Here is a 15,840-nt window from a genome sequence, read left to right on the forward strand (position 1 = left end):
TGTTAGGAATCTCAAAAACACCATATGGACAGTATGTATCAGATGGCACTTATAAAGAGTCTGGAAAGAGGCTCATGTGTAGGCATTTTAAAAAACGGTGTTATGCGGGGCGCCTGGGTGGCGCAGTCGGTTAAGCGTTCGACTTCAGCCAGGTCACGATCTTGCGGTCCCTGAGTTCGAGCCCCGCGTCAGGCTCTGGGCTGATGGCTCAGAGCCTGGAGCCTGTTTCCGATTCTGTGCCTCCCTCTCTCTCTGCCCCTTCCCCCGTTCATGCTCTGTCTCTCTCTGTCCCAAAAATAAATTAAAAACGTTGAAAAAAAAAATTAAAAAAAAAACAAACAAAAAAAACCAAAAAACGGTGTTATGAATTTTTTCTTCTAGTAATGCTTTGAACCAATGTTTCTCAAACTTTTAAGTAGCATTATTCCTTTTGTTCAATATTAAAAATGTGCCTTTATGAAGTCCAAAATATGAAAATGACAAATTTTTACTAAATATAAAATTGTTACGGTGAATATGCTCTTTAAAATGACCTTACTTATTGAGGAGGGCACCTTTTGGGATGAGCACTGGGTGTTGTATGGAAACCAATTTGACAGTAAATTTCATATATTAAATAAATAAATAAATAAAAGAAAATAAAATGACCTTACTGTCCCCTGCCCACCCCAGCTAAGTCTCTACTTGAAAAAAAATTTTTTTAATGTTTATTCATTTTTGAGAGAGCCAGATAGACCATGAGCAGGGAAGGGGCAGAGAGAGAGGGTGACACAAAATCTAAAACAGGCTCTAGGCTCTGAGCTGTCAGCACAGAGCCTGACGCAGGGCTCGAACTCATGAGCCATGAGATCATGAACTCAGCTGAAGTCAGACGCTTAACCAACTGAGCCACCCAAACATCCCTAAGTCTCTACTTTTAAGGCTGATGTTTATTACATATTACGAGGTGGTCGTAAGCCTGAACATGGGGATCTTGACCTCAAAGTATATCAACTTCAGATCCCAGAGGAGCTAATACAGAAAGCAGAAAGGTGGATGAGGTCATAGGCAGGTACACAGACTCTATGGCAATAATTTGAAAAACAACAGCAGTGGTATGTGCCAACTAGTATTAAACTAGTCCTAGGTGCTTAGATTTAAGAAAAACAATCTTTTTAGCCACTTCCTATGGAGAGACTATTACTATACCCACCTTGCAGATGAGATCACTGAGGTACAGAGAGGTTAAGCAACTTGTCCACAGTCAGACAACTAACAAGCAGCAGAGGCACCATGTAAGCTCTACTAGTCTGGCTCCAGGGCCCAGAGACAGCAGCATCTGCTGTACTGCTTCCTACACTGCTTTCATGGACACTCTTCCAGGTAAAAAAAAAAAAAAAAGCTGGACAGCTGTTATGATCATGTTTAAACCTCAAAACTGCTCTATGAGGCAGACACTATTATTATTCCCAGTATATGGATGAAGAAACTGAGACTCAGAAAGGTTATCTGACTTGCCTCAAATCAGAAAGTACTAACCACGGCTCAAATTTAGTCTTACACTAAATCAAGTTGCGTTTCCACTTTACTAAACTACTTTACATTAAAACAAATAATTACAGATATGAGGCTGGGTCTTAGTACCAGCGCAGGAACTAAGTTTACTTAGTGTTTCTTAGCTTCACAAATGGAATGATAAGCTCTAACACAGTCTTACATGTTGAGTGATATTCCTAAGACCATATGTGAAAACAATTAGAGTATACTTACAGCTCTCGTCCTCTACGTCAAAGTGGGAAATTTACATAATTGCAATTCACCTGTTCTAGAACCTAGGAAATCAAGGTCTTACTTACCCCATGACCCATTCAGGGATGATTAACTTTCAACTGAGGAATATTAACATTCACTTGCATGATATTCTAGCCTAACAGTTAAAACTAGATAGATAAATACCATTATCAAGCACACTGTATTTATTGTTGACTTTTTTTTGGAAAATTTTTCTCAATGGAAGAAGCAGTGTATTGATTTACATTCTGCCACAAGTCACTTACCTCACTATTGTACTGATAAACGACCAGGTACTTTGAATAGCTCTGCTCTAAACTATGAAGCTAATTAACCACAGACTTAAGGAGAAATAAGACTAATACCTCAGTTTGTAGACTGAAGAGTTTGGTCCAAGGCACAAAATTCATCCAGCTTTGTTCATCTTTTTGTGCCTGAAAGCTTGCAGTAAAGGCACTTCCTGTTAGAACAGATTTTGCTAAACGACGTTTCTGAAATCTTGCTGTTTCAACATTTTTTGTTTCAGAAAAATGCCCATTACTTGAAGTAGATGATGAAATTATGGCACAAACATTTGCTGAAGAAGCCTCCAATTCTGTGTTAGCAAACAGATCTATCTGTGGCTTGTAAGCAGTGCTCGAATGAACTGAGGAATTTTGAAAATAAAGAGGAGAACCAGAAGGGTAATGAAAGTCAAACTCTCTGGATAGACCAGAGGAAGGAACTCTAGGAGGAGAGAAAAAAGTATTCGGCTGTGGGGGAGAGTCCAACTCAAGAGAATTGCTAGCACAATTGTCAGTCTTATGACCTTGATAACTGTAAGGTAGATCAACCTGTCCAAAGTTACATGAGTCACCTGAATAAGGAACACAAGCAAAGGAGCTCAAAGGTAGGACAGACAGTCTGAAAGCGGTAGATGACTCAAGGGAAGAATCACTACAACTGTCAGTTTGAAGGTCTTGGTCATTCTCAGATGGACCAGGCTGTTCAGAACTAGCAGGAGAAGCAAGACAAACCTTTGAACGATGTAAGTGGGAAGGACAGTGGAGACGAGAACCAATTACGGGCTCGACTTCCAAACAGGCTAACCTCTGGGCAGCAGAAATACTGCAAGCACCCTGTTTTAGGAAAGGGTCACTTCTACATAATGGTTCAGTTCCTGTTTGCTTAAATGAATCCATCTGACTTAGATCCAATGGCATTTCCACATCTTCCCATGCGAAATTGAGTGTTAAAGATTTTTCTGATAGTGGGGAACTGAAGCAACCCTTTTCAAAATCTTCAAAAACTTCCAGCTCAGGTGATCCAAGTTTTCTGTTAGTCAAATGATGTCGCAGCTCTTCATTCCGTGCAGAGAATGCTGCAAGAGGCTGCCCGAAAGAGAAAAATGTAAGGGAAAACACAGAATAAAACAAACATACTTCCTAGTAGTTGACTTCCAAGCAGACAAGCAGCTGCTTATCCCAGAGCATTGAAAAGAGGAGATATTCAAGATAATTTAAGTACAATGCCCTTGTTTTGTAGATACAGAGTCTGAGATCTGGAGAGAACAGCAACAATAAATACATCAAATATCTTAGTTTCTCTTTGTTCTTAGCATCTTGGAATTTCAATATCCCTCATTTTATACAAGAGGAAACTGAGGACCAAAGAAGTGTCTTGTACAAGATTTTATAATAGCAGTATCATAATGTGTAAATTAGCCCTAAAATAAGCTGATAATTTGAAATAAATTATTCTAGTCTTTTATACTGCTTTACAGCAATATTAGGAAACTGAGAAAACTGACAGAAATTTCGAAAGCTTTAAAGTAACTAAATGAATATATTTTTACACTAGACTTTGAATAACATGGAAAACAAAAGGGAATTAAGGATGCTATGTTACTACTATTATTTGAATGTTAAAGAGTCATTCCTAAAAAGTTGCATGTAAATAAAATCTAGTTTTATATGAATTACAAGTTTGAGATATTTTGGAAATAATTAGCCTGGCAGCACCTGGCTGGCTCAGGTGTAGAGCATGTGCCTCTTTTTTTTTTTTTTTTTAAGTGTATTTATTTATTTTGAGAGAGAGAGGGAGACAGGGAGAGAGAGAGAGTGTGTGTGCATGAGCAGGGGAGGGAGAGAGGGAGGAAGAAAGGGGGGAGAGAGAGAGAGAGAGAGAGGGAGGGAGAGAGAGAGAGAGAGAGAAGAGAAGAGAATCACAAGCAGGCTCTGCACTGTCAGCACAGAGTCCTATGCGGGGATTGAACCCATGAACTGTGAGCTCATGATCTGAGCTGAAGACAAGAGCTGGACCTTAACTGACTGAGCCACTCAGGCACCCCAAGCATGTGCCTTTTGATCTCGGGGATGTAAATTCGAGCCCCATATTGGGTTTGGAGATTACTTAAAAATAAAATCTTAAAAAAAATAATTAGCTTGTTATTTTACCAATGTAAAAGAGCTATTTTTATTTTTATTTATTTATTTATTTACTTATTATTTATTTTTTTTAATATATGAAATTTATTGTCAAATTGGTTTCCATACAACACCCAGTGCTCATCCCAAAAGGTGCCCTCCTCAATACCCATCCCCACCCTGCCCTCTCTCCCACCCCCCATCTACCCTCAGTTTGTTCTCAGTTTTTAAGAGTCTCTTATGCTTTGGCTCTCTCCCACTCTAACCTCTTTTTTTTTTTTTTTTCTTCCCCTCCCCCATGGGTTTCTGTTAAGTTTCTCAGGATCCACATAAGAGTGAAACCATATGGTATCTGTCTTTTAAAAGAGCTATTTTTAAAAAAGAGTAGTCCTTTCCCAAAGAATTTTCACAATGGTTGTGCAATTTTGTACTCCCACCAGCAGTGCGTGGGAGTTACGGTTGTTCCACATCCTCATCACATCTAGTACTGTCAGTCCCTTTTAGGCCATGCTGGTGGTATGTAAAGGTATTTCCCTGTGGTTCCAACTTGCATATTCTGATGTACAGCATCTTTTCACATGCTTGTTTGCCATCTGTATACCTTCTCTGGTGAAGTGTCTGTTCAAATCCGTTCATTATTTTATTGGATTTTCTTATTGAATTTTAAGATTTCTTTCTATATTTTAGATAAGTCTTTGCCAGGTATGTTTTACAAATACTTTCTCACTGTCTGTGTGGTTTCCCCTTTCATTTGCTTAAAGGGGGTCTTCTGAAGAGTAAAAGTTTGTGTGGTTTTTGTGTTTTGTTTTTTATTTACTTGAGAGAGAGTGTGTGTGTGTATGCGAGCCAGGGAGAGAGGCAGAGGGAGAGATAGAGAGAGAGAGAGAGAGAGAGAGAGAGAGAGGGAGAGAGAGAGAGAGAGAATCTTAAGCAGGCTACACGCTCAGCACAGACCCCAATGTGGGGCTTGATCCCATAACCCTGGGATCATGACCTGGACAGAAATCAAGAGTTAGACATTCAACTGATAGAGTCACCCAGGCAACCCAAAGAGCAAAAGTTTTGATTCTAGTGAAGTCCAATTCACCAATTTTTTACAGATTTTTTTTAATTTAAGAAAACTTGGGGTGCCTGGGTGGCTCAGTTGGCTAAGTGTCTGACTCTTGGTTTTGACTCAGGTCGTAATCTCACAGTTCGTGGGATCAAGCCCTGCATCAGGCTCTGTGCTGACGGCATGGAGCCTGCTTGGGACTGTCTCTCTCCCTCTCTATCTGCCCCCACCCTGGTCATGCTCCCTCTCTCTCAAAGCAAACAAGCAAACAAACAAAAAACCCTAAAAAAATTAAGAAGCCTTTGTCCAACCCAAATTCACTAACATTTTTTCTTTCTTTTTCTTCTAGATATTCTAGCACTGTTCAGTTGTTACATTCAAGTCTGCAATCCAATCAATTTTTGCACACAGTGTGAGCTGAGGGCAGAGGTTCATTTTTGTCTCATATATGGCTATCCAGTTGTTCCAGAAACATTTGTTGGAAAAATCACCCTTTCCCATTGAATTACCTTGACACCTTCATAGAAAATCAATTGACCTTATATATGTGGATATATTTCTAGACTCTCTACTCTGTTCCAACCGTTACATGTTCCAGTGATGTTCCCATGGTACAGATGTCTATTTTACACCAATATCACACTCTCCTAATTACTGTAGCCTTATAAAATAGTAGTCTTGAAATCAGATAGTGTAAGGCCTCCAGCATTTTCTTCCTTTTCAAAGTTGTTTTGGCTAGCCAAGATCTGTTACCCTTACATAAAACGTTTGAAATTAGTGTGTCAGGTTTTTTTTTTTTTCAGTGCCATTAACTTTATTTTTTATCTTTTGAAATTAGTGTGTTTTTTTTTTTAATTCTTTTTTTTTAACGTTTATTTATTTTTGAGACAGAGAGAGACAGAGCATGAATGGGGGAGGGTCAGAGAGAGAGGGAGACACAGAATCTGAAACAGGCTCCAGGCTCTGAGCTGTCAGCACAGAGCCCGAGGCGGGGCTCGAACTCACGGACCGTGAGATCATGACCTGAGCCGAAGTCGGATGCTCAACCGACTGAGCCATCCAGGCGCCTCTAGTGTTTTTTCTTTTAATTTAAATCCAAGTTATTAAACATATAACGTAATAATAACTTCAAGAATAGAATTTAGTAATTTGTCACTTGCATATAACACCCAGTGCTCATCCCAACAAGTGTTCTCCTTAATGCTCCTTGCCCATTTAGCCCTTCCCTCCAACCCAACACCCGCCAGCAACCCTCAGTTTGTTCTCTGTATTTAAGAGTCTCTTATGGTTTGTCTCCGTCTCTGTTTTTATCTTATTTTTGCTTCTCTTCCATTATATTCACCTGTTTTGTATCTTAAATTCCACATATGAGTGAAATCATATATTTGTCTTTCTCTGACTTATTTCACTTAGCATAATATACTCTAGTTCCATCCACACTGTTGCAAATGGCAAGATGTCATTCTTTTCGATCACTGAGTACTATTTCATTATATATATATACACACACACACACACACACACACACACACACCCCACATCTTCTTTATCCATTCATCAGCCGATGGACATTTGGGCTCTTTCCATACTTTGGCTATTGTCGACAGTGCTGCTATAAACATTGGGGTGCATGTGCCCCTTTGAATCAGCATTTTTGTATCCTTTGGGAAAATACTTAGTAGTACAATTGCTGGGTCATAGGGTAGTTCTATTTTTAATGTTTTGAGGAACCTCCATACTGTTTTAAGAGTGGCTGCACCACTTTGCATTCCCACCATCAGTGCAAAAGGGTTCCTCTTTCTCTGCATCCTTGCCAACATCTGTTGTTGCCTGAGGTGTTAATTTTAGCCATTCTGACAGGTGTGAGGAGGTATCTCATTGTGGTTTTAATTTGTACTTCCCTGATGATGAGTGACGTTGAGCATCTTTCATGTGTCGGTTGGCCATCTGGATCTTCTTTGGAAAAGTGTCTCTTCATGTCTTTTTCCCACTTCTTCACTGGATTAGTTGTTTTTTGGGGTGTTGAGTTTGATAAGTTCTTTATAGATTTTGGATCCAATCCAAATCAAATCCAGTCCAAATCCAATCCGATATGTCATTTGCAAACATCTTCTCCCATTCTGTTGGTTGCCTTTTAGTTTTGCTGATTGTTTCCTTTGCTGTGCAGAAGCTTCTTATTTTGATGAGATCCCCATGGTTCATTTTTGTTTTTGTTTCCCTTGCCTCCAGAGACATCTCAAGTTAAGGAATTGCTGTGGCCAAGGTCAAAGAGGTAGTTGACTGTTTTATCCTCTAGGATTTTGATGGTTTCCTGTCTTACAAATAGGTCTTTCATCCATTTTGAGTTTATTTTCGTGTATGGTGTAAGAAAGTGGCCCAGGTTCATTCTTCTGCATGTCACTGTCCAGTTTCCCCAACACCGTCTGTTGAAGAGACTTTTTTCCATTGGATATTCTTTCCTGCTTTGTCAAAGATTAGTTGGTCATACGTTTGTGGGTCCATTTCTGGGTTCTCTATTCTGTTCCGTTGATCTATGTGTCTGTTCTTGTGCCAGTACCATACTGTCTTGATGATTACAGCTTTGTAATACATCTTGAAGTTTGGAATTGTGATGCCTCCAGCTTTGGTTTTCTTTTTCGGGATTGCTTTGGCTATTTGGGGTCCTTTCCAGTTATATACAAATTTCAGGATTGTTTGTTCTAGCTCTGTGAAGAATGCTGGTGTTATTTTGATAGGGATTGCATTGAATATGTAGATTGCTTAGGGTAGTATCGACATTTTAACAATATTTGTTCTTCCTATCCAGGAGCATGGAATGTTTTCCCATTTTTTTTGTGTCTTCTTCAATTTCTCTCATAAGCTTTCTATAGTTTTCAGCATACAGATCTTATACCACTTTAGTTAGGTTTATTCCTAGGTATTTTATGGTTTTTGGTGCAATTGTAAATGGGATTGCTTCCTCAATTTCTCTTTCTGTTGCTTCATTATTGGTGTGTAGAAATGCAACCGGTTTCTATACGTTGATTTTATATCCTGTGACTTTGCTGAATTCCTATATCAGTTCTAGCAGTTTTTTGGTGGAGTCTTTTAGGTTTTCCACATAGAATATCAGGCCACCTATGAAGAATTAAAGTTTGCCTTCCTCCTTGCTGATTTGGATGCTTTTTATTTCTTTGTGTTGTCTGATTGCTGAGGCTAGGACTTCCAACACTATGTTGAATAACAGTGGTAAGAGTGGACATCCTTGTATTCCTGACCTTGTGTTCCTTAAAGCCCTCAATTTTTCCCCATTGAGGATAATATTAGCATTGGGTCTTTCATATATGGCTTTTATAATCTCAAGGTGTGATCCTTCTATCCCTATTTTCTTGAGGGTTTTTTTTTTTTTAATCAAGAAAGGCTGTTGTATTTTGTCAAACACTTTCTCTGCATCTATTGAGAGGACCATATGGTTCTTGTCCTTTCTTTTATTGATGTGATGTATCACATTGATTGTTTTGTGGATATTGAACCAGTCCTGCATCCCAGGTACAAATCCCACCTGGTTGTGGTGAATAATTCTTTGAATGTATTATTTGATCCGGTTGGCTAGTATCTTGTTGAGGATTTTTGCATCCGTGTTCATTAGGAAAATTGGTCTGTAGTTCTTTTTAGTGGGGTCTTTGTCTAGTTTTGGAATCAATGTAATGCTGGCCTCATAGAGTGAGCTTGGAAGTTTTCCTTCCATTTCTATGTTTTGGAACAGCTTCAAAATAATAGGTTTTAACTCTTTTTTAAATGTTTGGTAGAATTCCCCTGGAAATCCACCCAGTCCTGTACTCTTGTTTGTTGGGAGATTTTTGATTACTGAGTCAATTTTTTTTTTACTGGTTATGGAGCGTGTCAATTTCTAAACAAAAAAACTTGCTGGGACTTTGATTTGTATTGAATTGAATCTATATATTAATCTGAGGAGAATCAATATCTTAACAATATGGAATCATCTGATTCAAGAACATCTATTTAGGTCTTCTTCAACTGAAATTTTCTCAGCAATTTTTTAACTTTCAATGTATAGGTCCTGCTTATATTTTGTCAAATTTGATTCTATGTATTTTGTATTTTCTATGGTATTATAAGTGCTATTGTTTTTTAAATTTCAGTTTCTGATTATTACTAGTATACAGAAATCCAGTTGGTTTCTTACATTGACCTTGCATCCTGTAACTTTGCCAAACTCACTTATTAGTGCCACTAATTTTTCTACAGAATCTTCAAGAGGTTCTACATATACAATTAGGTTGCTTATGAGTAAAGAAAGTTTTGATTCTTTCTTTCCAACCTGTATGCTTTTCATATACTTTTTCTTGCCTTAGGTACCAGCTAGAATATTCTGTACAATGTTGAACAGAAGTGGTAAGGTCAGACATCCTTGCCTTGTACCCACCCTGAGGGGAAAACCATTCAGTATTTTACCATTAAATATGACATTAACTTTAAGTTCTTCATTGGTGCCCTTTATCAAACGAGGGATTTCCCTTTCCTAGTAGGCTAAAAGCTTCTTGTTATTTTTTTTTCCTTTTTTAATTGTTGTAGGCTGTCTCTGTGCTGAGAATCAGCCTGAAGTAAACTTAATGCCTTCGTAGGTCTTTTCTGAGCTTTTCGTTGGTTTTGTGCAGACACTTTTTAATTATTCCCATATATGCAGTTGTTTTTGAATGTCCTGATGTTCAGTGTCTGGCTCCCAAAAGGGGAAGAGCAAAAAATGAGCAGGGGGAGTAAAGCTGCAGGCTCTTTAAATCCCCTGGAAGTCACTTCAGCCAGAGGGCAGCGGGCTTGCAACAACAACCCGGAGAGCTGCCTCAGAGGCCACCTACCTCTGTGTCTGCGAGGCGGGCTGCAGTCACCCCCCAACCCTGCCACTGCCCATCTCTTCTGTGGCAGCTACAATTTCTCTTTGATCTAAGAGGAACTATGTGACCAGAGAAGTAAACTCAGAAAAAAAGTGGAAACAGGATTTTCAGAAGTTATTCTTCCCTTTTCCTTTCTTTAAAGACAACTAGAAGATGAAACAAAACAAAAATTCTGCATGCAAGATTTGAGGAAACATCTGTGGTTTTGTTGTTGCTCTGTTGTCATTTACCATCTCAAAACATGGTTTTATGAGCAAAGCAAGCAAATGATATCTAATGTGTTTTTATATTCTTAACTGACATAATAACTTCAAAATGGATCGAGGAAAATGAATGTTGCATATTTTCCCAAAATTCTTCTCAAATTTTTTCATTAGATTCTGAATTCCAAAATTTTGGCCTTTTTTTTTTTTTAACCAACCTAGACACCTAAGGGTCTAATAGCACTGTTACGTTCCTTTGGTTTTGCATATGCCTTCCACTTTCTATGCAAGTCACATTTCTCAACTTCTGTTTCTGGCTACAAAGGCCACAGTATAAAGCACTAGTAGCTTTAAGAATTATTCGTGGTGGATTTAGATTACTATATAGGACTTTTATCACTACTTTCATGATGATGAACCTATCAATTACTTAGAATAAATGACTTTAGTTTCCTGTATGGCAGTTTATTTGTCTATGAATGAAGCCAAATCACAGTTGTTCTCCTTCGGGACTCTATAAATACATTTATATATGGTGGCTTTCTCAGTCACGTAACAGCTTTTTTATAAATGCGCAAATATTTTCCATTATGAGGGAGACAACAGTTTCTGCATATACAAGCAATAGGGTGCTATTTTAGCAAAGGGTTCCCCTCACCATCATTAAAATATGAAAACACAATATCGACTTATTTGGTAATTAACATTTACCTGTACCACACTGGCATCTGGTTGCTCCTCCTGCCAGCTCATGTATGGCAGGAAATCTACATCCTCTTTGGCAATAAGTTCCATAATATTTGGAATATTAGGAGAAGGTGCCTCCTTACCATCCTATATTGAATCACAATTAGGTAGAAATAAAACAGACATTATCAAATCAAGTGATTACTATATATTCTAAAGCCTGGTGAATCCTTAGTACGTTTGGGTGTCAGATTGGGTGTCTTGGGCCACAAGAGGGAGAGAGAGAGAGAGAGAGGCACACGCTTAGCTTTCCTCTTTATTGAGCTGGGTGCCGTGTACAAAGTGCCTTCTGTGGGTTCACCTCTTAAATTTATGAAAGAGAAAGGGCCTCTCACGGGAGGGGAAGCTCAAGCCCTTTCTACTTTTTGAGGGTCTCGCATTAATAAAAGATGAGAAATACCAAAATGTAACAAAATTGTAGTATATCTCAGAAGTACACACATAACTAATAATTATAACATTAAAAATAATAGTACATGTGACTCATTTAGAGAGATTATCACAAACGCTAACTGTGAGGCCCTTCATGAATGCAAGGCCCTGCTTTGATGGTCCTCCCTGCCCTCTTCCCCTGCTCTTTGTGAGTCATGAATGTGGATACTGTCAGTGACAGAGCAAGAGAAATTTTCTTAATATGCAAATACAAATGAAATAGCCATGAATTAACAATAATACGTACCCTTTTCTCAACTGCCACAAAGCTTGTAAATTGTGTTATGAGAGAGTTTTCTTTACTGAGTTTAATAATCAGAGATTTTAACATTTGCTTCTTCATCTAGGATAGAATCAAACAAGTGTCACATTTCACTTTATTTTTCACTAGTTAGCTATGTATGACCAATAAAACAAGTGTTAAATAATCTAACAAGGCATTTTTCTATAAAATAAAGCATTTTACAATTAGCATTTCAAGTTAAATTGAGTCAATGGCCCTGTGTGAATGTCTTGAGTAGGGGACTCAACATTCCCTGCAAAATAGGATCAAGTGACTGGCTAAGTCATAGAAAAAATAATTCATATTTACATAGCTCTTTACGGTTAACAAAGAACTCTCATCCTCAAGTGTGGTGAGCTTCTGCATTCTTTTACAGACAGTCCACGCCTCTCATTTTAAAGATGGGGAGTCCAAGGTGTGGAGAGGTGGAGGGACCTGTTCAGGACTATTTGGTGGCAGGGCTGGTCAGCTGCCCCTAGAGGTAAGAAGGCCTAAAGTAAAGCAGAACACAGGCTGCTAATCCAAGGGCAGCAAGGGAGAACAGTGAAAACACAAGGCCCTCTATCGCTGGCTGTGACTGCATTCACAGCCAGGCATGGCACTCTGGTGCCTTCTTTCTGGGAGGGCACCGGGTATGACTGCTCCTAAACTCATTTAAGTTCACAGCTCCAGAGGCACCAGGCCATCGGTGGGCTGGCTGAGTGGGACCCCCTGCCAGGGGCCGCATCGGCTCAGTGAAGAAGGAGCAGGGCAGGCTCTGGCTCCACTGTCTGTCTTTAGGCTGCTCACCTACCTGCCCTGCACCTGGGCTGCTTCATCACTACGATGAGGCTACCAGCGCCTACAATGTATGAAATCTAAGGTGATATTTATGACAGGCACTCAGTGACTGTCCTCTGAGCCCTCTTCTGGTCTCTTTCTGATGAGTAAAATGGTCATAGAATTCTCAGGAAACCAATGACATCTGCTCTTTCATTGATCCATTTAACGAACATGTACTGAGCACCGTAGGTGCAGAAAATACAGACACAACAATGAATTCCGCCCCCCCCCCCGCCACATGCTTTTCCACCCAGCTATCCTCACTTTACGTTTCCATGGATAAAATCAATTTAAGAAGCATCAAGAACAATGGAAAGAGCGAACCTCATGATTCGTTTCATTTTCATGGAGAATGCCATCTTCATAATCTCGGATCAGAGCTCGCGCTGTCAGCTTGTGTATCATCTGTGTTGAAGCAGCAAAGGGGAAAAAAAAGATTCAAATGGCTTCTAACTGAAGTCTTACTTAGAAAACCACTTTTAACTTGAGGTATAAGAGTACATACAAAAAATTCACCCCTTTTAAAAGTGTCCAGTTTGGTGAGCTGTAACGAATGTATACAGTTGTGATGACCACACTGAAATAAAGATTCAGAACAGTTCTTCACTTTCAAAAGTTCCTCATGCCCCTGGCTGTCACCTCTAGCCCCTGGCACCCACTCATCTGTTTTCTGTCCCTACAGTTTTGCCTTTTCTGTAAAAGGGTATTTTGCCACTTCAGTTTATCTCAAAAACTGTAAGCTGTTCTTCTGTAGGAAGAGTCGGCCTAGTGCTGCGATGCCCCACCGTGAATGTGACCTCCACTCGGAAGGGCAGGGGCAGCAAAATGTGCCCTGGGAAGTGTGGGGTAAAGGATCGCCTCCCTTTCTCTCCAACGAAGAAACACAACTGATCTTAAATGGCAATGTCTCGGGGCGCCTGGGTGGCGCAGTCGGTTAAGCGTCCGACTTCAGCCAGGTCACGATCTCGCGGTCCGTGAGTTCGAGCCCCGCATCAGGCTCTGGGCTGATGGCTCGGAGCCTGGAGCCTGTTTCCGATTCTGTGTCTCCCTCTCTCTCTGCCCCTCCCCCGTTCATGCTCTGTCTCTCTCTGTCCCAAAAATAAATAAAAAAACGTTGAAAAAAAAAATTAAAAAAAAAAAAATGGCAATGTCTCATTTCCATAATAATTCCAACTCTTGTAATTTTGTTATCAGTAGGGCCACAGCTCACAGAGAAAGTACCACTATAAAACCTGCAATTTCATGGAGGATGACCTCTTCCCAGGCAAAATCGTTTGACTTAATTTCCTCCTTAGATTCAATTTTTAAACCAATATGGAGATTCCCTAAACTTCTATACACACATCACGGGCAAATAATAAGTTATAATTATTGATTTGGGGTAAAAAAGCAAGTCATATTTTATTTGAAAAACAAAAAACAAAAATGGGCAATGTCTGGGAAATAGTTTATCTGCTTATGCAAATACTTCTATGAATAGCAAACTGCACATATAATATACATAGGTGAGGGATTTTCCAGGTCTGACTATAGTAGATTAAGTACTAATGCAAATACTACAAACTTCTCAGTGATAATTCATTTGCTTTTAATCCAAAAGTAGAAAAAACAAACACACTCTCAATATATGTTTACTCTTGGCCTAGGACTATTATACTGAGTAATACGAAATAACATAGGTGGATCGTGGCACTTAACTTTTATTGAGTCATGGACACATTCGAGAACCTCCCCTAGAAACTGTTCACGTATAAAATACCAAGTTTCATTGCAGTTATTCATGGCCACTGATGCTCATGTGGATACACGAGACTCAAGAACCCCAGAAGAAGTACTGTGTTAGAAACGGAATCCAGGGGCGCCTGGGTGGCGCAGTCGGTTAAGCCTCCGACTTCAGCCAGGTCACGATCTCGCGGTCCGTGAGTTCGAGCCCCGCGTCAGGCTCTGGGCTGATGGCTCGGAGCCTGGAGCCTGTTTCCGATTCTGTGTCTCCCTCTCTCTCTGACCCTCCCCCGTTCATGCTCTGTCTCTCTCTGTCCCAAAAATAAAATAAAAAACATTGAAAAAAAAAAAAAAAAAAAAAAAAAAAAAGAAACTGAATCCAAGTGTCCTCATTTGTATGGATAACAATCCTCCACATCATAATTTGGTTTTATGATCTCCCCACTAAGTGATCTCTGTAAATTGACCAACACTTTCTAGAGATCTATTTTTCTATTGGGTGAGAGAAGACTGAGAATCTGACTTGTTAGTCTTTGTCTATCTTGACCTCAATTACTAATCCTGTCCTCACCAGGAAGGAGAACATCTCTTTAATCTCTAGAGTGGAGAAGTTTGTGGGTCTGTGTTTACCCTTGACCCATGGCTAAGATTGCAGAATTGAAGCTGTAAGCTCTCTGTATGTCTGTGTCTATAATTCAGAAAGCTTCTACCTCTAAGTAGTAATGTTTCCCTACATCCAAATGGCATTAATAAATTAGATTATAACATCTCTTAAAGTAAAAAAAAAAAAAAAAACAATCCTCCACATCATATTGTGTACTGAAGTGTCAACACAGAGAAACAGGAGCAACAAAGGAAGTACAGGGAGCATTACACAAGAAAATATTAAATGATGGCAACTTTCAAACAGTGAGTTCATAGTTCAAGGTTTGAATCTTACAGTTCCAGTTGTCTTCTGAAGTTCAGTAGTTGATACCATCGTAGAAAATTCTTTCTCTTGAATTAATGCACACAGAGTTGCCTGAAACGGGGTGGGGGTGGGAAGGAAATCCCTTATTAGCTTTGTCACTCCACAGTGTCTTGGTTAGTTTCACAGTGATTTTCTCTCTCCTTTCAATGGAAGTTAAAAGGCTCCCCGATGTCCCTAGGTAACTACCCATTACGTTTCCGGAAGCAGAAAAATTTGCCAGCATATTATGATCTGGGGGGAGGAGAGGAAAGAAAAGAGAAAGAAAAGAAAAATAGAACTCTTGGCAACATACATTGTTCTTCCCACACTAAAACCAGCCATGTGCTTCCTCACCTGTGTGCAATGAGGAATAAATCCGTAGACAAGGAGTCGATGGTTGAGGAACAAGGACTGCACCTGGGCTGGGGCCTGCAGGGGTTCAGGTGCATCTGCACTTAGCTGCTGCCACTTGACGGAGACAGAGTGACAACTTGGAGAATGCAACCGGGTCATCTGGTCTTCTATCTATTTATAAGAAAGGAATTATTTCTCTTTCAATGTTAC

At 39.6% G+C, this 15,840-nt stretch overlaps 1 protein-coding gene across 3 annotated transcripts in view; it reads right to left on the reverse strand.

The window, feature by feature from the left end:
- Positions 1 to 15,840, reverse strand: part of PARP4 (poly(ADP-ribose) polymerase family member 4) — a 114,952-nt gene that overhangs the window by 20,747 nt on the left and 78,365 nt on the right. For 2 of the 3 annotated variants that reach the window (XM_078449539.2, XM_078449559.2), the window contains 6 exons: positions 15,631 to 15,801; positions 15,268 to 15,348; positions 12,930 to 13,010; positions 11,748 to 11,843; positions 11,033 to 11,155; positions 2,136 to 3,140 (listed from right to left, as the gene is read on the reverse strand). In XM_078449539.2, the coding sequence (XP_078305665.2) occupies positions 2,136 to 3,140; positions 11,033 to 11,155; positions 11,748 to 11,843; positions 12,930 to 13,010; positions 15,268 to 15,348; positions 15,631 to 15,801 (1,557 nt within the window). The remainder of the gene's footprint in view (positions 1 to 2,135; positions 3,141 to 11,032; positions 11,156 to 11,747; positions 11,844 to 12,929; positions 13,011 to 15,267; positions 15,349 to 15,630; positions 15,802 to 15,840) is intronic. The other variant, XM_078449598.2, reaches the window with a different exon arrangement.

Source organism: Panthera onca, chromosome A1, assembly GCF_046562875.1.
Source record: "Panthera onca isolate mPanOnc1 chromosome A1, mPanOnc1 haplotype 2, whole genome shotgun sequence".
NCBI lineage: Eukaryota > Metazoa > Chordata > Mammalia > Carnivora > Felidae > Panthera > Panthera onca.